The 22,853-nt window shown below is 38.9% G+C and overlaps 1 protein-coding gene and 1 pseudogene across 1 annotated transcript; both read right to left on the minus strand.

Annotated features, from left to right (window-relative positions):
- Positions 1-327: 327 nt before the first annotated feature.
- Positions 328-8,891, minus strand: LOC130216973 (cytochrome P450 2B4-like). The gene is made up of 9 exons (XM_056448924.1): positions 8,672-8,891; positions 8,392-8,551; positions 6,756-6,908; positions 6,455-6,615; positions 4,217-4,390; positions 3,828-3,969; positions 2,152-2,339; positions 1,937-2,078; positions 328-1,867 (listed from the first exon to the last, which is right to left on the minus strand). Exons 1-9 carry the CDS (start codon positions 8,864-8,866, stop codon positions 1,677-1,679), a joined length of 1,506 nt encoding a protein of 501 aa, XP_056304899.1. The 5' UTR covers positions 8,867-8,891; the 3' UTR covers positions 328-1,676.
- A 3,456-nt stretch (positions 8,892-12,347) lies between these two features.
- On the minus strand, positions 12,348-17,639 carry LOC130216971 (cytochrome P450 2B4-like; annotated as a pseudogene).
- Positions 17,640-22,853: the final 5,214 nt, after the last annotated feature.

Below are 22,853 nucleotides of genomic sequence, written 5' to 3' on the forward strand. Positions count from 1 at the left end.
TGGCCGGCGGCGTGAAGGAATTACACTTATTACTAAGCCATACTTGCATGCTATTTCAGAGCAAATATTCAGAGTAACAGTGAACAATACAAGGAGTGCATCACACGCTGTCACTAATCAAAAATGAAATAATGTGAATATAAAACCAACTTGACCTCGGTAAATCAGGCTAAGCAGGAATATCGCTATAATATTTACTGATGTTTTGTTGTTAAACTAAAAAAATAAATAAAATCTACATTATTGATGCTGTAAAAGGTCCCTTATGAAACTGAGATTACTCACATTAATCTCTCACCAGAAGATTTCAGTGGCTGAACAACACTTCTGTGCATATAACCCATTCACTAACTACGTCAGCTTTGCATGACTAAGGCTGCATTTACACTGCACAAGTGAATCAATTCAGATTTTTTTCTCCCATGTGGCACAGATCGGATATGGCCTATGTACGTGTAAGCAGGAACAAATCACATGGATTCCGATTTACTCAACTCAGAATCAGGCCTTGTTCATATGTGGAAACTTATCCGATATGAATCGGATCTGTGCCCTCATGTCTATAGTGTAAGCAGGTAGATCGGATTTTCACCTGTCAATGCGAGTCGCGCGTCATTAAAAACCATAGCGAATGATGTCAACTCTGACGCTTTCATTTCAGAACAGACTTCAGCAGAGTATCAAACCTTAAATCTCATACACAAGCTTTTATATTGTCATATAGCACAGGAATTTAAGCATGTTAACGAGAGCGAGAGAGTGCAATGTCCGCCACGTAACCAATATAAACTAATATAAAACTAGCGCATACATCACGTGCATAAATCACGCCATGGGTATTACATTAAGAAGCCTAAAGGTTTAAAAAAGCCTATATATCAAAAGAAGATGGACAAATGAGAACCTTTCTGTCATAAACTATAGTAAAACAGCTTGTCAAAAGCTGAGAACAGATTAGATACAGGAATAGAGAAAAGAGCCCTCGTTAATTATCGGCTGTTAGTCAGCGCCTGCTCTTTTTTTCCTGGTCATTGCGCCTTTGCCGTGTGCTGTGTAAATGCAGACGATCGGATACAAGTCACTTTTAAAAGATGATGTAAGCAGGTCATCAAATAAATCGGATACGGTCATCGGAATTGACCATCAAGATCTGCAGTGTAAATCCAGCCTAAATGAGTTTTAAACATAACATTACCGGTCTAAAAGAAATCCGTCAGCCGTAGTGTCGCCCTTCCACTAACTCCAATATTAATTCAGGGTTATAATTTTTCATTCAGCATTTGATTTTACGGCTGTGTCTCGTGTGCACATGGCAGATTTGTGTGAACATGTGCAGTTGTACAAATCTACATATTAGACTCATGGGAATTGTCGGCCTGACAATATTTAATTGGATGACCATTTTTTAGTTTTATGCCTCGCCCAGAATATAAAAATACATATAAATACATTTAGATCATTTACTTTAATCATTACTATTGGAATGTGAAGAGACTTTCAACCTATGGCCTACTGCACTTTCAACTGAGTGGTACGATTCGGTACAGTATGCACTTACATCAGTTTCCACAGTGAAAGCTGTCAAAACAGCTAACCATACCACCTTTTTAACTTTTAAACTGCATACAAAAAGTCTACATCTTTGGAAACTTAAATTTTAGGTCGGACACTGGTGGTCAGTCTTTTGAACCTCTGCTATGGCAGATGATGTTGAATGGATCAGGAGAGCGAACCACACTGAGAATCCTATTCATATCCGGCCACTTCTCTCCAGTTGGCCAGGAGAAACGAATCCGCTGAAGGAGAGAAGTGACGAAGAGGAAGAGCTCAGTCTTAGCCAGAGTCTCACCAAGACAGGCTCTCGGACCTGGAGAAAAAGATGTCAATCAGAGTCAATCAATTTCTACCTGGTTTGTCATTGTTCCATGTGGCTCACCCAAGGAGAAAGGAAGAAAAGCCTCTGGCTTGAAGAAATGTCCCTTATCATCTAAGAAATTCTCTGGGTTAAAAGTGTCTGGATGCTTCCAGTGCTCCTTGTTAGCCAAAATATCCGTCAAGTTAATCAGTATCTGAGTTCCCTAGAAAGACGACATTTATTAGTTAAACAATTTCATTCCCATACAAACATAGTATACAAAGATCATTCAGCACCTGGGGAATGTCGTATCCTCGTAGTTTTGTTGGTTGAGTTGTTTGATGAGGCACTCCAGAAGGTGCGATGTTTCCACAGCGTTGAATCTCATGAACAGTGGCGAGTGTGTATGGTAGTTGGTCACGGTCATCCATGCTGGGAAAGCGGTCGAAACCCAGAACCCGAACAATCTCCTTATGACATCGCTCTGGGATGATACAAAAGCTGGCCTTAATGATAAAATACTACTGTAAGTACGCCACTAAAAAGTTCACTTCCTGCAGAATTTATACCCTGTGGTGGCTTCAAAACCTTGCTTAACCTTGGTACAATAGTAGTCGGTTTCAACCTAATTGCTAATGTTATTCTTTTGGTGAATAATTCATTTCATCGACTGAAACCTTTTTTTTTGGTAATCTTCAAAGTCTTGAGCATTTGCTTCTGTGTTTGGATTGGCTCCTTTTCTGTAGATGTCAGTTTGACAGTGTCAGCCACAATATTCTTAGCCACACCCTTTTTACCATTAGTTTGCTAAGAATGAATAGCCGCATTTCCACTATCGGGCCAGTGCGAGCCAGGGCTTTATCGGGCCAGGCCGGGCCAATAGCCCGGGAGGTTGAGAAATGAGGCCGAAATCATGTCGCGTTTCCACTGTCGGGCTAGTTGCACGCAGCGCGTCACGCAAACACCACCCCCAGAACGTCCCCCGAATCAAACGTCACACAACCAGTCACACAACCCGCCCACTTCAGCGGGAACAAAAAACTCAAATTATAACCACAAACACAACCTGGCATCACTACGAGAGCTGGAAGATGGAGAACACCGAAGCCATTGCTTTTTTACTGTTTGTGGTCTGTTGGTGTAAGGCCAGACAGCGATCCCTGGATAAGGACATTTGAGTTTGGCGGCATTTACTTCGAACACAGATTTTGGCTGCAAGGCGCAAAAGAGCAGCCGAGCGACGAGAACGACGTATACAACAACAACTGCAACGGCAAAAGTGGATGAACATGGTAATATTTCCTGTGATTGTTTTTGTAGCATTTTGTTGTTTGTAAATACCATCATATATGTCGTGTTGTTGTTAATGCCATCGATTGTAAGGATGTAACCGGATGATAAGTATTTCAAACCACGGGAAATTTTTCCGGTGGGCGCCGCTCTGATCATTGTGGATTTTGATCGATTTATACTGTGCTCGCAATTTCTTCAATTTCTCGTGGACTTGTACCGTTGTTCGCTGAATTTGTGCTTTCGCTAGCTCAGCAACGATGTACTTGATAACGTCCTCATTTCTGCAAACGCCGTCTATTTGCCTCTGAACATTTTCCTCTGCCCAAATGTTCAGAAGAGCCCTGGTGTCCTCAACTGACCAGTACTGTCTGCTATCCATTTTTTCTTCTTCTTAGTGAGTTGATCAAGCGCGATAGCAAAACAAATGTAAGGTAAGAACGCATCTTGTCTCCTCTATACCTGACAGGAAAACTCCGCCTTTGTACGTAACCCCGCCCCGAAGCCCCAGTTGGCCCTCCTTGGCCCAAGGTATTCGGCGGGCTTGCTTTGGCCCAATTACGCCCCGGAAGTGATAGTGGAAACGCAACTGGCCTTGGCTCGCCCTGGCTCGCTCGCTTTAGGCGCGATAGTGGAAACACGGCTAGTGATGCGCAAAAAGAATACTGTCAATGTTTATTACCTTGTACGTCAGGGTTTTGAGTCAAGTAGAGGAGTCCCCATCTGATGGTGGTCGCTGTAGTGTCGGTTCCAGCGAAAAACAAATCACCCACAGCCATAACCATGTTATACTCGTGAAAAGTGGAGTCCTGAGTGGACTTTTGCTGTTCCAATAAAAACAGAAATATTTACCCATGCTTATCTACTTCACTAGCAGAATACATTGATTCTTGTTATGGAACTATATTCCTAGCAGGGTAAATATGGGATCAGGATTTAAATTACTAGCAATTTTATTTGCAAGTTAATAAAATTACTTTACTTGACAGAATCAGTCACATTCACAAACAGTAACTACCATCAAAGAGTGTATTCTACATTTTCTTGAGTGGTTAATCGAGTTGGTCTCACTTTTTCCATCTCCAGCAGGTAGGCATCGATAAAATCTCGTGGACTGTCTGGATCCAGAGTTTCTCTGTGTGCTTTGACTGATTCTCTAATGAAAGACTTAAATTCTTCTCCATTCTGATGTATTTTCTGATGTGGCCCTGGCAAACTTTTGATGATAGGAACCAAATTAACCATCTGAAAAAGAAAAAAAGAGAAGGGAGCAGTCAGTATCTGCCTCACACATTGCAACTCATCTCCTTCACAGATCAGCGATGATCAGGTTGTTGAATGAGGCCTGTGGAATGTTGGTCCACTCCTCCTCTTCAGTGACTAATGCAAAGTTGCTGGATATTGGCTGGAACTGGAACATGCTATTGTATACTCTGATCCAGAGCATGCTCAATGGGTGAAAAGTTCAGTGAGTATGCTGGCCATGCAAGAACTGGGATGTTTTCAGCTCCCAGAATTTGTGTGCAGATCCTTGCAATATGGAGCATTTTGGGCTTCATGATCTTGTTGTGGTATCTTTGTGCATTCAAAGTGCCATCAATAACATTCAGCTGTGTTCATTGTCCACAACATACACCTGCCCATACAATAATCCCATTGCCTCTATGGGCCACCCCATACACAGTACAAATTGATTACCCTCACAATGCCTACACACTGTCTGACATCTGACCTGTTCAGTGAAAACCAGGATTTATCTGTGAAGACAACACCACCCCAAAGTGCCCAATGCCATCGAATGTGAGCATTTGCCCGCTCAAGCCAGTTACGGTAAAGAAACACAGTCAGGTCGAGACCCTGATCTGGATAACGTATATACAGATGAGCTTCCCTGAGACAGGTTTCTGAGAGTTTGCGCAAAATGTTTGGTTATGCAAACCAATTGTTGCAGCAGCTGTCCAGGTGGCTGGTCTCTGACAATCTTAAATTTGAAGATGCTAGATGTGGAGGTTTTGGTCTCTTATGAGCCCAGTTGGATGTACTGTCAAATTCTCTGAAATGCCATTTGGAGATGGTTTTTGCTAGAGAAATGAATATTCTATTCACATTCCACCAATCAGCTTCACAATTACTTGCTCCATAGGAAACTGCACATTTTATAATGGCCATTTATTGTGGACCGCCTAAGGCACATTTGTGCAATAATAATGATGTGTAATCAGCATTATGATATATCACACCTGTGAGGAGGATGAATTATCTCGGCAAAGAAAAAGTACTGATTAGAGCTTTAGACAAATAGTGTGGACAATATTTTAGAGATATTGAACTGTTTTGAGCAGAAAAAGCTTTAGATTTTTCAAGAGTTCACATTTAGCTGATGATAGAATAGTCCGGAGCTCAAAAAGATCCTGAGCCCAGTGCTCCCTCCCATTGTAGGGCGAGAGGTGAGTTTGAGCTATGGTAGATCTTGAAATTCCCCCGCCTTAGTAGATAGAGATTGCTCTTAAGAGATAACTACTAACTAGCAGCACGTCTATGGTGCCGATTTGGATTAGTCAATTAACTTGTTGCATGTTTTTATACGGTGGGAGGAGACCGGGGGACTTGTGGGAAACCCATGTGAGCACAGGGAGAATGTGTAAACACCACACAGAAACGTCGGCTGGCTTGGTAAGGACTAGAACCAGTGACGTTCTTGCTGGGAGGCAACAGTGCTAACCACTCAGCCACCGTGCCACCCATCTAGGAAAAGAGGAGGAGTAGGGGTGGAAGTGTGGATTCTTCAAAATGAAGATGGCTGTTATATGGAACCTAGGGTATTTATAGTGGCTTAGGAATCGTCTGATTGGTGAATCATAAATTGGCTAATGCGGGACCAGCTGTGTTCCATCATAAGCATGTGATCCTCCCGAAATTAGTTTATAAATAAACTTCACTTAGAGTTCAGTGTTGCATTCATATTTTTGCTGAGTTTAGTAATCCTATGCACCTTTTAATAATTATTTTGCAATCTTTAAAACGTTTCCACACTACTTGTACTTCATATCTAGTCAGAAGCTTTCCTCTAGGAAAGTTCAGCTAATTTTTAAGAAATACTGGCAAATCACATAGCACTCTGTTCACAGACTGTGTTTCACATGCTTTAGAGTAGGAAAGTAATACATTTTTAATGCAGCACTTTATTAACTTTTCATTTAATTCGAGTTAAGATCAACTCTGCTGGAATGTAGAATTATGGGATTAGATTTGGACATCTTGTGAAATATTTAGCACATTTATTAAAGTATATTTGGCACTGTTCCATACCTGTCCAGCAAGTGAGCCTGCCAGATCGAGGTTTTCTTTTATGATTTCCAGAAGATATGTGAAGCTCTTGTTATCATAGTTGAATCGATCTCCAAACACGATGGAGCAGATAATGTTGGCAGCAGCGTTGTGTATTGCGTGTTGGGGGTTGAACGATTTGCCTGTAACAAAGAAAACTATTAGTCAGAGTTGGACACTTAATCTTAAATAGATTAAATCTTGCCAAATCAAATGAATAAATATGGCATGATAGCTAACTTTAACATCTGAATAGATATTCAGAGACTAAAATCTTAATAACCTTCCGCTTTGAGCAATTCAGAAATAAGGTAACCGCTTTCCTCAGTCACACGTTCCTCAACGGACTTCTTTCCCAGACCAAAGTTTCTGAGTGTGTGCAGAGCAAACCGTCTCTGCTGCCTCCAGGAGTGACCATCCATGGCCATTATGATACCTGATGACGAGAGAAGAAACCTTCATAATTATACACAACCAAGTTATACACAACAAAAAAACACAACATAAACATCTGCATAGACCAATCGGCTTTAAACATCATGACAAAGAAGATTTACTCAACTTTGGCCTCTGGCAAGAAGAGCTCAATATTCCTCAAGTACTTTTGCAACTAACAATCTTGCAAAATCAAGTGCTTTTTGTATACAGTGGTTCCTCAATCACGTGAGATACGTGCGAAAAATAACCCGCAATAAGTGAAATCCGCAAAGTAGTCCGCTTTATTTTTTGCAATTAATACAGATGTTTTAAGGCTGTAAAACCGAATGTAACAAACCAAAGATTCATTTATTCCGTAATGGCGCCCTATAGCTGTGTAACTTCTACATTACCTTCCAGAAGTCCAACTTTTAGTGCGATGGTTAGCATCTGTCTCAGATTTTTGGGTGCTACTGCAGATGAGTTTGAGGGTGCAGAACGTCTTGTAGAAATTGTGGAGAAAACTGCATAGAGGACATTGATTGACAATGGTCTGCAGCCAATCACGACGTGGAGCATAATGCGCTATCCTGGATGCAGAACACAATGGCTCTAAAAAAAGCATGTCAAATTGCACTAAAATATAATATGCGAAACTGCGAAGCCACGAAAGGTGAACCGCATTATAGCGAGGGACCACTGTACTGGCATTTGTATAAGCTCTCTTTGGAAGCACAGATAACAGTTCATAACAGTTCTGGAGGTAATAGTAATAATAATACTGAAACACCATGATGACAGACTTTGGCTAAGGGATTTAAGAACAACCAAAACAACAAAAAAACATTTCAAATGTTTTACAATATGATTGGTCAACTGGTTTGCCCATCCATCCCGCCCCAGTTCCAACATTTAAGCAGATTACCATTACGCTGTATAAATTGGCTATGTGTGTGCATATTAAAACAATCACATGACTTTTTTGATGCAGATGCTAGAATTGACGTGGTATATCGGTTTCCATTATGCACTGTATTATTCTTTTTAGAGAACAAAAGGTTGATCCTACTCTGTTATAAGCTTTTATGCACCTTTTATTTATTTATATATTTTTTCTTGAGTTTACCATTCTGTATTTTTTATGATAATTAGGTGGATGGATAGCTAGTAATACCAGTAAACTGCTTCAAATTTACCAGAATGGCTTTACTGGTAAGTTCATTAGAAGAATTCCAGCAATTCGAGTCTTAGCTTTCCTGATCCCATTTCCTCTCTAGCCACTCTCACTACCTGTCTAATATAGTGTGCTATAAAAGTAAAGGCAAAATGCCAAAGAAATACATCCTTAAAAATAAAAAGGTAAAAGGTATGTGCATGATCTCTCTATGGCAATTTACCATATTTTTCAAAAAAGTCTAAATGTAAAAGGGGCTACATGGAGAACTATTAATTATGGCCTACAATAACAACTTTGCAGTTTCACAGTATAATGCATTACTAACCATATCCCTGATTGACCCAGGTTAAAACAGGTACTGGTGGCCTTCCGCAAAAAGATGAACCATTCTGAACGAAGGCTTCCTTCATGACCTGAAGTGAATTAAGAAGTATCGCCGGCTTTCTCCCAAGATACACAGTAGTCATCTCTCCATACTGAGATAACTGATCAGAGAAGATTGCACGGCATTACTATAAAGCCAATGTGATCTAGACATGATCCTACTTGTGAACGAAGTCAAGATAGCATGGACAAACAACAGCATAACATAAGATAAGACTTACTGATCTTATGAAGCCCATTGGATTCTTCAAGAAATGAGGTATGGTTCCCACAAAAGGCAAAGGTGTTGGACCAGGCGGAAATCGACCTTTGTAGGAACGAATCCTGCAGATCTCAAACAGAACCAGAAAAATTAAGCCTAGAAACAGAGTCAAGCCCACTGAGGCCAAGTCTATCTTCAGGAGTCCCACTAACATGGTGACAAACTAATGCAAACACAAGAGCAAGAGTTGGTCAGGAGATTTATACAGCAGAAGAGGAAGAGGGAGGAGACAAAGATCAAGAGATTTGACATGAGAAGATTTGACAGACAGAAAAAGCATTCATGCATTGTTTCTTAAGATAAGAATGAAGATAATTATACTGATAATATTATCTTAAGTAACAAATGCAGTGAACGTTTAACTTTTAAATTACAAAAGTGGCAAAATTTTGGTTTAAGAAGATTCAATTTGTACTTTGCCTTTACAAAAGTTTGTAATTTTATTGCACAAAAATATATTGTGCTCTGGCTGTTTGGATGCACTTGAATGTGTAAATATCATACTCACATCGGCAAAGTTGTAGCACTGAAATCAGGATTAGGCATAAAACCATGTCCTACATGTAAAAGCAGGTTGAGCATTGAAGAAATAATTGAAACTCATCTTAAAGAGGAATCACAAGTGTGTCTTTCGCTAAAGTTGACCAGTTCACCGTCACTGCAGGGCTTTCAGTCCAAATTCTCATAAACGTGTTAGTGTTGAACTGATGGACCATGCGTTGGTCTTTCATGGATGACTAGTTTCTGCGTAAAGATGCACTATTCTAGAAATCACATATTTTTCTTGCTGGCTGTGAAAAGTTAATCTCTTTGACCTCCCTTTCATCTGGACAATCTGAGGGTTTCAGTCATTTTGCAATGACTCCTCCACCTAGCAAGAACTATGAAAACTGGAAAGTTGGGTTGCCAGTTAAATAGTGTTTGTTCAACAGAGTATGTTCAGAATCTGAACATACCAGTGTAGCTGATTTTCATCAATAGCTGAAAGAAACTTAAGTGTTGTCTAATTTTGATCAGCGTTGTTTTTCCAATACACTCACCGGCAACTTATTAGGTACACTTGTCTAACTGCTCGTTAATGTAAATTGTTAATCAGCCAATTACATGGCAGCATATAGACATGGTCAAGATGGTCTGCTGCAGTTTAAACTGAGCATCAGAATGGGGAAGCAAGGTGATTTAAGTGACTTTGAACGTGACATGGTTGTTGGTGCCAGACGGGCTGGTCTGAGTATTTAAGAAACTGCTGATATACTGGGATTTTCACACACAACAATCTCTAGGGTTTGCAGAGGATGATCCGAAAAAAGAGGAAATATTCAGTGCGTGGCAGTTCTGTGAGCGCAAATGCCTTGTTGATGCCTAAGGTCAGAGGAGAATGGTCAGACTGGTTCCAGCTGATAGAAAGGCAACAGTAACTCAAATAGCCACTCGTTACAACCGAGGTTTGCAGAAGAGCATCTCTGAACACACAACACATACAACCTTGAGGCGGATAGGCTGCAGCAGCAGAAGACCACACCAGGCGCCACTCCTGTCAGCTAATAACAGGAAACTGAGGCTACAATTTACACAGGGCATTCGGATGGTAGGGTCAGAATTTGGCGTCAACAACTTAAGAGCATAGATCCATCTTGCCTTGTATCAACGGTTCAGGCTGGTGGTGGTGTAATGGTGTGAAGGATATTTTCTTGGCTCTCTTTGGCCCCATTAGTACCAATTGAGCACCGTGTCAATGCCATAGTCTACCTGAGTATTGTTGCTGACCATGTCCATCCCTTTATGACCACAGTGTACCCATATTCTAAAGGCTACTTCCAGCAGGATAACGCATGTCATAAAGTGCAAAGCATCTCAGGCTGGTTTCTTGAACATGACGAGTTCACTGTCCTCAAATGGCCTCCACAGTCACCAGACTAAATCCAACAGAGCACCTCTGGGATGTGGTGGAATGGGAGATTCACATCATGGATGTGCAGCCGACAAATCTGCAGCAACTGCATGATGCTATCCCGTCAATATGGACCAAACTCCCTGAGGAATATTTCCAGTAACTTGTTGAATTTGTGCCATGAAGGATTAAGGCAGCTCTGAAGGCAAAAGGGGGTCCAACCCGGTAATAGTAATGTGTACTTAAAGTGGCCGGTGAGTATGCAGCACTTGATTAAATAGTTAAATGTAAGAAAATCTTTCACCCAAATGTAGGTGAACTCCAGTATCAGGATTGGCTCTTTCGTGATTCTAACAAGCAGATACATAAAATAGGACAGACTGGATGATGGAGGCATCCAACATTACTGAGGTCAAAATTAAAACGAACAGCAAAATGTCAGCTTTCAAGAACGTGGAGTGTTTGTGTTGCATAGATGACCATGGGCACAGTTGTGTTGACAGCTTGCAGGAATGCAGACAGTGATTTATGATCCACCTTTGGCTCAATTTGAACTTAAGGAAAGTGTAAAGCTAACAAGACATTTAGCACTCTCTCATACCTGTCCAACAAGTGACCACACCTGAGTGAGTTTCTACTTCAGGATTTCGAGAAGGTATGCAAAGTGTATGTTATCATGATTGAATCTATCCCAAAACACAATGAAACAGAAAATGTCAGAAAGGTCTTCTGTGCTGCATGGTGGGGCTCAAACAGATTGCCTTGAACAAAGAAATCAATGAGTTCGAGCAGGGGTGCTCAACCCTGTTCATGGAGATCTACCTTCCTGCAAAGCTCAGCTCCAACCCTTATCAAACACAACTAAACTAACCTTCATCTAAAGGAGCATTTGGTAATTAAAGACAGGTGTGTTTGATCAATTTTAGCCTAGATTTTAGCCTAGATATCCCAGATTTGACTCACAAGCAAATCGTGATTGCAAATCGTGATTGAAATCCCACAGTATGAGCAGGGCTTTAGAGGGCCAGGAAAAGTATAAATGTTTAATGAGAGTCTAGCTGGTCATACATTCAAGGGTCGAGATGGTCAAAGTCCAAAAAAGGAACCAAAAACATCGATAAAACATTGCATGTGAGTTTAGCGCCTTTCACCCAGTGCAAACACAGATACACGGAGACGCGAGCGCGAAGCAGCCATGAAGACCAGTCGAGTCATCAAGCAGATCGCTCGGCTCGTCTGTGTTTGTACTCTGTAAACAGCGGAGGGTGAACTGATGAACTTCTCGGCCAATCACAAGCATTTCTGTTGAGCACGTGAACACAATAGCAAATCTATATATATATATATATATATATATATATATATATATATATATATATATATATATATACATATATACATACATATATATACATACATACATACATACATACATACATATATATATATATATATATATATATATATATATACATATATATATATATATATATATACATATATATATATATATATATATATATATATATATATATATATATATACATATATACATATATACATATATATATATATATATATATATATATATATATATATATATATATATATATATATATATATATATATATATATATATATATGTATGTATATGTATATGTGTGTGTGTGTGTGTGTACACTTTATTATTCTGCAATAATTTACATTGATTCATAACAAGATAATTAGAATAAAGACAAAACAATTGCCCCAAAACCATTTAATTTTTGATTGAATAAAGATTAAAAGCTAAACACTATAGCTGTAATTAAATATTCCAACATGTTAGGAAGTATCAATGCAAATGATATTGCAAAATACACTTTCCTTTTTATTTTCAGAGTTACCTGAGAACAGTGAATTATACATGATTCAGCTGAGCCAAAGTGCTCTTCTGTGTCTCTACAGCTCTGCTGTATTTCAGGTCACTTTTTGGTGTCTCTACTGCAGCAGATGATGCTAAAGGGTTGAGGATAGCGGACTAAACCCACGATGCCATCCATGTCTATGGGCTTTGCATCAGGTGGTGAGGAGAAATTAATCCTCTGTATGAGTGATGTGATGAACAAGAAGAGCTCCATTTTTGCCAGTGTCTCACCAAGACAGAACCTCGGCCCTGAAAAACAAACACACAAATCAATCCAGCAATATTGCCTGTGCTTGAGGGGGCATTTAACAAAAAGCTTGAAACTTTTAGTGCATTTTGCTGTTAGTTTTCACAACAATGGCGTTTGGGGACTGAAAATGCATAATTGAAAAGGATCTGGTGCAGGTTTTTGAAAATTCCACCATTATTGCTTACATGTAAAGACACAATATGGAAATCTATTGTTTTCAATGTCCAGAATGAACTGTATAATTTAGTAGACTAGTCGACAAGACCTGCACATCCCTAGATCTGGGAGAGCAAACAACTGGTGAGTGAGCTAATCTCTACTTCCCTATACTGCAGTTTACTAACAAGGTGACTAGCACAGACTACTGGCCTGACATACACAATACAGCACTTGTATGTGTTTTAGCAGATGTGAAAGAGTGAAAATGTTGGTGTTTATATAAACATTTTTTAAAAATGCAAGGGAAACACTTGAATTTTAACTATACCATTGTCATGTAAACTTAACCTAAATTTATTTATTAATTTCACAATCACCCGACTCACCCAGTGAAAATGGAATGAAAGACTCCGGCTTGCTGAAGTGTCCGTTCTCATCCAGGAAATTCTCTGGGTTAAATGTGTCAGGATGCTTCCAGTGCTCCTTACTGCTGAGAATAGCAGCCAAGTTTGTCATGACTACAGTTCCCTGCATGAGGAAAAAAAAAAAGTTTAGCAGGGTTAACTAAATGCATTAAAAAAAATTACAAATGCATTAAAAAATGCACGGCAAATTTCTTCTTTTTGATGTTGTGATGAAATGTAACCTGGACATTCCCCCAGCCTGAAAAAACTGGCTATGTGTGAATGTGCGAATCATAGATTTTATGATAATTATTATTGAGACCAATTTAGTGCCAGAGTAACTGTATGAAATCTTTATACATTCAAAATGTGTGAAGCCTAAAGCTTAACCTTTATCAAATTGTGTTTAGATGGAAATTACTGAATCAACTACTTCAATAAATGAACTGATTGGCTTTGATATGAACAATTTGAACATGAAAAGCCAGGGCAGAAGCCAGTTTTTAAAATTCATTAAATAGTTTCATTCACTCAAGCTCCATTTATTACCTGAGGAATGTCGTATCCACGTAGTTTTGTCGGTTGAATTGTTTCATGAATCACACCAAATGGTACAAGGTTTGCACATCGCTGAATCTCGTGAACAGTGGCGAGTGTGTACGGTAGTCTGTCACGGTCATCCATGCTGGGCAAGCGGTCGTAACCCAGAACCTGAACAATCTCCTCATGACATCTCTCTGTGTTGTGAGACAAATGTTTAGGGTAGAGAAAGTTTAGTACCCAGAAAATACAAATGTTCTTATAAAGTTCCCAAATGGATTAGAACTGCAATTGGGCTATGAAAGTTAGGCCTGATAGGGCCCGAGCCCGACAAGTACATTTTAATTGACAGCTTTTTAAAAGCCAGAACCCGTTTACAGGCCGACATTATTCAAATGTGCACATGCACACAGCTCTCTTGCCTTTCTCATGAATGAGTAGTTTCTATCAGAATCAGAAAGAGCTTTATTGCCAGGTATGTTCACACATACGAGGAATTTGTTTTGGTGAAGAGCTTCTACAGTGCAACAGAAATGCAGAGACAGGACAAAAAAACAGAAAATAAATATATTTTAAAAATAGAAGCAAGTAATAAATGCAAATATACAAATTTCCCCACAATATGTGTTTTAACAATTTATTCATGACAAACGTAGGCTATAGGCCACTAAGAAGTTGGAACAAAGAAATAAAATAAGTCCTCTGTAACATCGTAACAGGCCTAGGTACATACACTTAGCCTTATAATAAAAAAGTCCTTCCAAACAAATTAAAAATTAAAATAAATGATAAATGATGACGGGAATTTGGCAATAAAGAAATTAAGATTAAGGCTCTGTGGGATTTGTTTTGCCACTTCTCTTCACAATCTGGCTTTAAGGCGACTTTTAAAAGAATAATGCCAACATTAGCCTACATACTCAGTCTACATTATGCATTTATGTTATAACTAATATTTAGTTATAATTTAAAATTCCTTTCTTCACCAATATTAGGCTATGTGCTTTTGTGGAAGAACATTACTGAATCCACTGTAGATGGCTTTAGCGCAGTCCTGTGTTCACTGAGGAGCACTGAACACTTTTTCACTGCTGCTACTGGCCGGGATGCATACTGTTCTGGCTAATTAAGAATGTTTTGGGTAGGATTGTTTGTTCATCTTCCCCCAGCCAAGAACATCCATTTCATTTTCCATGACAGCGGTTTCAATCTAGCGAGTGACCTCGTCATCTTCTGTCAGCTTGCTGTACATTGCTGTTTAGCGCTCTACCATAATATGCAGTGTATGAGCGACCGCCGAAAACCTAGGCGGCTAGAATGACTGTTCTTTTTAAACTGGCGGCTGGCCTGACCGCAGTTAAAATTAGCTCTTTTTGACTTCGCCGCCATCATTTGTTTCACCTTTGCAGGGATGGATTTTGATATTGTAACAAACGATTTGATTACTTTCTCACGCTAATCAAAATGCATCACATGACTGTTCATTTACTGTGCAAACCCAAGCCCGGCCCGACCCTGTCTAGATGATAGAATTAAGCCCGAACCCACCCGAACCCGTCGGGATTGAGCAAAGATCTTCATCTCTAAAATGGATACTATTTGGTTGTTTTTATGTGAACCAAATAACCACATACTCTATAGGTTCTTTATTGGGAACCAAAAACTTAACTTTCCAGAATGTTACAGGGAGGTTTTTTGTACTAACTTAAATAGAACCTAAAAGAGAATGTTCTGAATACTTTCTCCTAACATAGAGGGAACGTTTTATTTAGATGCTGGCCCTGACAAAACAGCTTTGCTGGTTAGTTACATTTAAGCTAAAATCCATTATCACCACATCTCTAAGCTAAAAGCTTCAGAAAACTGACGAAACCTAAAGCACGATTTCAAGTGGAAAACATAGACTGAATCCGAAAGTTTAGTACCTTGTACATCTGGGTTTTGAATCAAGAAAAGGAGTCCCCATCTGATGGTGGTCGATGTGGTGTCGGTTCCAGCCAGAAACAGGTCAGCTGTTGAAATAACCAGGTTTCCTTCATGAAATGTGGAGTCTTTGTTGGACTTTTGCTGTTTCAGAAAGAACAAAACTGTCAGTTTACATAAGCTACAGCTAAAACAAAAGTCTAGCTTCTACATGAACACATATGAGAATCCTTCTTTCAAGATCTCACTTTCTCGATCTCCAGCAGATAGGCATCGATGTAGTCTCGTGGACTGTCTGGATCCAGAGATTTTGTGTGTTCTTTAACTTCATCCTGAATGAAAACTAACAACTCATTGGCGTTCTGCTTGATCTTCTGGTGTGGACCAGGGAAATGCTTGATGAAGGGGGCCAAGTTGAAAATCTAAGACAGACAAAGCATTATGAGGAAACAGATGTTTGTTTTCCATGTTTGGATTTTTATACCAACATTTGTGGCTTATATGGTGGACACAAATGCAGGTTTTCAATGGGCGACCTTGGCAAATATTGAATAAGTCAAAATACTACATGAAGATGAATATTCAAGATGCATATAAAATAAAGAAAGTAAATAAGAAATTTGATCATACCTGTCCTGCTGCTGATCCAGTGAGCACAAAGTTTTCATTTAGGAGTTCCAGAAGGTACTCAAAGCGTTTGTTATCATAGTCGAAGCGATCTCCAAACACGATGGAACAGATAATGTTGGAAACTGCATTCTGTATGGGGTGATGGGGATTCATTGGCTTGCCTACAAAAACAAAAGCAATTTCCATTGCAGTACAATTTTGAAAAATGTAATATGCAAAACGCAGCTTTACATATCCTATAGCATTTTTGGTCTTATATATTAGAAATATTTCATAAGGGTTCTTGGAGTTTGTTGACTTGATGAGCTTCTTTGTACCCACACAGTTCAATCTGAGCATTACATACCTTCTCCTTTGAGTATTTCAGCAATCAGATATCGGCTTTCCTCTAACACACGATCTTCTACTGTTTTCTTCCCCAGACCAAAGTTTCTGAGTGTGTGCAGAGCAAACCGTCTCTGCTGCCTCCAGGAGTGGTTAAACGTGACCATTATTATCCCTGAGAAAGAGAGAAACAGATCTTCTAATCTACACATCTTTAGCAAAGATGCATTTAGCTCAAAAGATCAACTGTACACTCAGAATACTTAAAGGCTGGCATTTATGATTCCATGAACCATTAACACCTATGGAATCTTTATTGTTCATAAGGTTATTTATAGTGCAAAAAAGTTCTTTGGATATTTAAAATGATTGAAAAGGTTATAATTTGCCATCAAACCTGTTTCTTAAATTTCTGGGAAAAAAGCATTTGGGAAGCTTTATTATTACAAGTGTTACTTACCGAGTCCATTGGTTACCCAGTCTACAACAGGCAGATGTGGTCTTCCAGAAAAAGCATCCTGAACAAAGGCTTCCTTAGCAAGCTGGATTGTGTTGAGGATTATTGCTGGCTTTCTCCCAAGATACATAGTTGAAATTTCTCCATATCGAGACATCTGTTTAAAGAACATTTACAACAAGTTCAATGCATGTCTGTGTTGTTCAGAATACAGCAGCAGAGCTTCACAATGAGAGAAAACAGACTTACAGATCTTACGAACTCCATTGGGTTCTTCAAGAAATGAGGCAAGTTTCCCACAAAAGGCAGAGGTGTTAAACCAGGTGGAAACCGACCTTTGTATGAATGAATCTTGAAGATCTCAAACAGAACCAGAAAAATCAAGCCCAGAAACAGAGTCAAGGCCACTGAGGCAAGTCTAACTTCAGGAGAGCCGCTAACATGATGACAGATTGAGTTCAGGACATACACAAGAGCAGCAGAGGGTCAGGAGCTTTATAACAGAGGAAGAGGGAGGAGACAGAAAGAGTTTGACATGCTGTTAACTCTTTCAGCACTACTTTGATCCAAATATATCAAGAAAAGCCAAACTACATAAATGATTGCACAACACGGTTATTCTTATTTTTAAAATACCTAATATTTCCTTATTTGTAAACCCTGCTAAAAAATCCATCTTAAACCAGCCTAGGCTGGTGGGCTGGTTTAAGCTGGTTGACCAGCCTGGTTTTAGAGGGGTTTTGGCCATTTCCAGGCTGGTTTCCAGCCATTTCCAGCCTAGTCTTAGCTGGTCAGGCTGGAAAATGACCAGCTAAATCCAACTAAAACCAGCTTGACCAGCCAAAACCAGCTATGTCCAGCTTAAACCAGGCTGGTTTTAGCTGGTTATTTTCCAGCCTAACAAGCTAAGACCAGGCTGGAAATGGCTGGAAACCAGCCTGGAAATGGCCAAAACCCCTCTAAAACCAGGCTGGTCGACCAGCTAAAACCAGCCAACTAGCCTAGGCTGGTTTAAGCTGTTTTTTTCAGTAGGGAATGTACACAGATGTTTCAGGCAACACTTGGCTCATGATGCATTTTCTTCTGTCACTATATGGCTAACCTTGAAACCCACCAAAATAATGATAAAGGGCAGTGTAACATTCAAACATAAGGTTTAGACACTTTCACATTTCCTTCTCAGGTTCACAAGAGTTCTTGTGCCTTGGAAACTTAGCGTGACAGAAAACTGGACAACAAGCAATGATTGAATACTTTACTGACGCCTATAATCTGATTTGGCCTGGTTATTAATATGACAAGGTGTGTGTGCTGAGAAAAAAAGCACAAGTGTGGTAAAGGTAAAGCACAAGACAATGAGTCAGCTGATGAAATGAACTTGATGCAATCTCAAGCAACACATTCAGGCTAAACATTTAGTGGATTTTATGTTTGACTGTATTCATACACAACAGATAGGCCTAGAGGATATATAGTATACTACACGTATAATATATACGTAAACGTTACAAATTTCCTCATAAAATAATTATAAATATGCTAAATTATTCAATATGTTTGAGAAATGTGTTAGATATCTCGACAAACAGAAAGCGATTCTCTATCGTCTAACTATCGTCTAACTGACAGAAACAGCTGATCCAAGTTGTCGATAAAATAAAAGGCGTTGTTTGTCTAAAATTATAGAAACGTTATACTATTGCGCTTCTTAATCTGGGAACTAAGGAGAAAACAAAAACGAAAGTGTCGCTTTGGCACGCGATTCAATTTTTGAATCGGAGCTTTAAAATGAATCAAGTGCATCATTCACAAAACACAACTAATTTATGAGGTTATATTTATGTATGTAAGTGGCGATGGCTGGAAATAAACGGAGAAATCAACTGATAATTATCATAACGAATCATAAACTAAAACGATACATTATTAAAGTGATGATTCAAAAGAATCAAATGAAGTTCAAACGAGTCGGTTCAGTGGACTGATTCGTATACAAATGAGTGTCAGTTTCGATTCGTTTAAAAGCTAGAAGCACTGTACAACTTCGTTCAAAGTAGGGTAGTTATTAGGGTTATATTTTACAGTGTGATTCTAGATGTTTTAGCAAACGGGACAGTATTTTTATCACATGAACAGAATTTCGCTGTCATAATCCCGAAGTCAGATCATTTTTCGCCGATTAAAGATGAACGGACCGAATCAACTATACAGTGCCGTGGTCGCTAAAGGAGCTCCACCGTCATCCAATACACGTGAGTAAATAAACACAGTAGGCCTACATTGTTTATAGTTTCACCTAAAGAAAGGTAAAGTTTACTTAACATACTATTATATGTAAAGCAAGACTGATGTGTAGTGTAAAAATGGTGTTAATTTGGAAGTTTGTTATTCGTCTCTCATTACATTTGTATACACTTTACTAACTTAAATATGATTGAGAAGAATGACATGCAGTCACAAAACCAACTGTGAAGTGTTTGTGTCCGTTTCAAATATAACGTTTACATTTTTAATACTTATTAAACAGTAAACAAGAGGACAAACTATTTGTTTTCATTAACGGATGCTAAATATGCTATAATAATTTATAGCTCTATATAATTTCAAAAGCATCATAAAACTTTATGTCAGTCTATCACTTGTAATAGTATCAAGCATGTCTGGAGCATAATAAAAGCATGCATTTTGATTACCTATTTAAAAAGACAATAAAAACCACCACTGGAGTTCTAAATACCACACAAGCAGTATACCATAAACCCATAATACCATAAACCATATTGTCAATCAAAATAACAAGTACATTTTAATGGTTTTTTAGTTATTTTGGGACATCATCCAGTAGGAATTTTTCATATTAACATGGCGAAGACGAAAATAACCTGTAGATACTCACAGGACAAATAAAGTTACCATTAAACCACTGTAATTCACAGTATAACCTCTATGTTATTGATTGGTATAGCTCATAATGAGACATTTTGAAACTTTAATTCAAGCCAATAAATCAGAATCAGTGCAACACTATAATTAAGAATTGTTGTCCTATTATTTATTGTTATCCTATTAACATTATTGTCCTATACTGTATACTACAGCTCTAGAATATTTTCATATTGTGTTATCAATCTATTCATCCTCAGAACCAAAATCAGACCTGTTAAAACTGAAGAGATCACTTCTGGATCTGATGGCTCAACATCCCTCAGGCATCAGTTTAAGTAAAGCCCGCAGATCCTGCCCTCTTCTCCTCGACTCGGAAGTATTGAATGCCTTTGGTTCGGTCCGTCAGCTCTTGGCATCCATGCCTGATGTGGTGACGCTACATGGACTCGGTGTCCAGACGTTCCTTTTCCCGGCTGGCACTAAACTATAGTATAAGACACATCTGAAATGTAGAAACTGTTTCCAGAGATTCTGCAATCAAAACAAATGAACAAAATAAATGTAATGCTTAATGAACAAAGCATTACTGGAATGTGAAAGCTGTGATCTCTCCAACGTGACCTGGATTGAAAACACACATCAGCAGTAATTAGAGCACCTGGAGTTTTTCATACCACAGCATTTTTATCATTAGTAGTGTATTTTAAAATATATGGTCACAATTTATATTAAGGTTTCCTTGTTAAAGTGTAATGATTCAACAAATTACTGAGTAATGTTAATTTATTCCATGTACTCACGACTTTTTTCCGAGAGTTGCGTGTAAATATGCATCTTTAATTGTAATTACTATAGAAAGTACAGTATGTATGTACTTTCATTTTAGTTCTTTTATTTCCAAAATGAATCCTCATTGCACAAGTTTACAACGATAATAAAACTTAACTTTTGAATAATCAATGTAGGAATTATAATGCTTTGTTTCATTATTTCATCTTCATTTACAAGTAGCAGGGTACTGTATGTACAGCTATTGTATATTTCTGTCCATTCGCATCCTGTCCCTTAGTGGTGGCATAGTCGCAAACTGCTGTTACACCTAAGCATGTTCTTACTCCTGTAAGCCTGGTTTATGCTTTGGCATGACCCACGGCGCATACCTTGCGCGTTGCCGTGCATTTATACTTCTGCTTGCTGTTTGTGTTGCTCTGCAATAACACTTCCGAAACGCTAGGTTTTGATGTTCCTCTGGGTCAAGTTTCTTTGTGGTTGTTTTGTTTTTCTGAACGCAACCTTAATGTACAAGTTGCTCTAACTTGCTCATTTTGAGACATGGCAGACAATGTATTACATTTTTTGAGAGGTGTGCGTCAGCAATAGCCACAGCGAGGGCTATACGACCACATAAAGGCATCCGTGCACTTCACACAGAAGTATAAATCAGCCTTTAGTACCGCGGTGGTAATGGTCATTTTGAAGTGTCACCCACTGTACATGGAATCTGTAATGAGTCCTTAATATACCAGTGATACTAAACGTATTATAAAAATCACTAAATACATTCTGTTTACAAAAACTAAACTTTTATTTTATGTTTTATTTATGTTTTGTTTTTTTTACTCTTTGATTCTTGTATGTGGACATGTACAAATCAGGAAACGGCAGCGAACTTCAAAAAGTTGTGTGAACAATGCAATAGTAGTATCTGGATGCAGCCTTTATGATGCAAGCGCAGACACAATGCACTCAAATGGAGCGAGTGACATCACTGTGAGGGGTAGGGTTAGGTGAGCCCATTAAAAAAATTGGATGCAGCTCAGATGGCACTGCACAAGGGGCCTCATGTATCAACGGTACGTACGCACAAAAACTTTGCGTACGCCAGGTTTCACGCTTACTTTTAGATTTACTAACGATGAAATGAACTTGAGAATGTGCGTTGGTCCACACCAACATGTCTGGCGTACGTGCATTTCTTGTGTGTTTGTTTTATTTCCATTGGCGACTCCTAGAGGCAATTATGTTAAATTGCACACTACAAAGTATTTTTGAGCCATGCAATGGCAGCTGTATGGGACAGGATCATCCGCATGTCTAGCAGGTTTATAAGGTTTCCATACCATGCAGTTGACCAGCCAAACATTAAAGCGCAACTTGCAGCGATCGCCGGTTTTCCCAATGTAATCGGAGTGATCGACTGCACGCACATTGGCGCCATCTGAAGACGAATTTGCATACGTGAATCAGAAACATTACCATTCAATAAATGTGGAAATAATATGTGATGCTGAAATTCGCTTAACATAATACACACACTTATTAATGATTCCTACTTGTGTTCCTCGTGATGAAGAGTAGGCAAAATCTGATATGTAATGGGGGAAAAATGAAGATTGAGTTCATCAGACGATGGATTCGAACCGGGTTCATGAATGACAGTGTCAAAACATGTTGCCATGCGCTTTATGAGTTGATTTTTCGCCCTCTTTAGCTTTGTTGTCTCTGTCGATCAAAATCACTCAACCAGCTCATTCCAACGACAAACTTGCAAATAGCACCGTTTTTCTTCGGTCTACCTCCTATAGGAGCACCTCCAATTCACATTCTGTTCAAAGTTTCTCTTTTTGCTTGCTTTTGGCCATTGCTTTTTCGTTTGGTTTTGCCAAAGTAGAGTCATTAGCATATTTATAAGGGTGGAGGAGGCAGGGAGGGGTTCTGCGCTTGTGCATGTGCGCTCAGTTTTCACGTTAATTCGGATTTACACATAGAAT

The sequence above is a fragment of the Danio aesculapii genome, chromosome 23, assembly GCF_903798145.1.
Source record: "Danio aesculapii chromosome 23, fDanAes4.1, whole genome shotgun sequence".
Classification (NCBI taxonomy): Eukaryota; Metazoa; Chordata; class Actinopteri; order Cypriniformes; family Danionidae; genus Danio; species Danio aesculapii.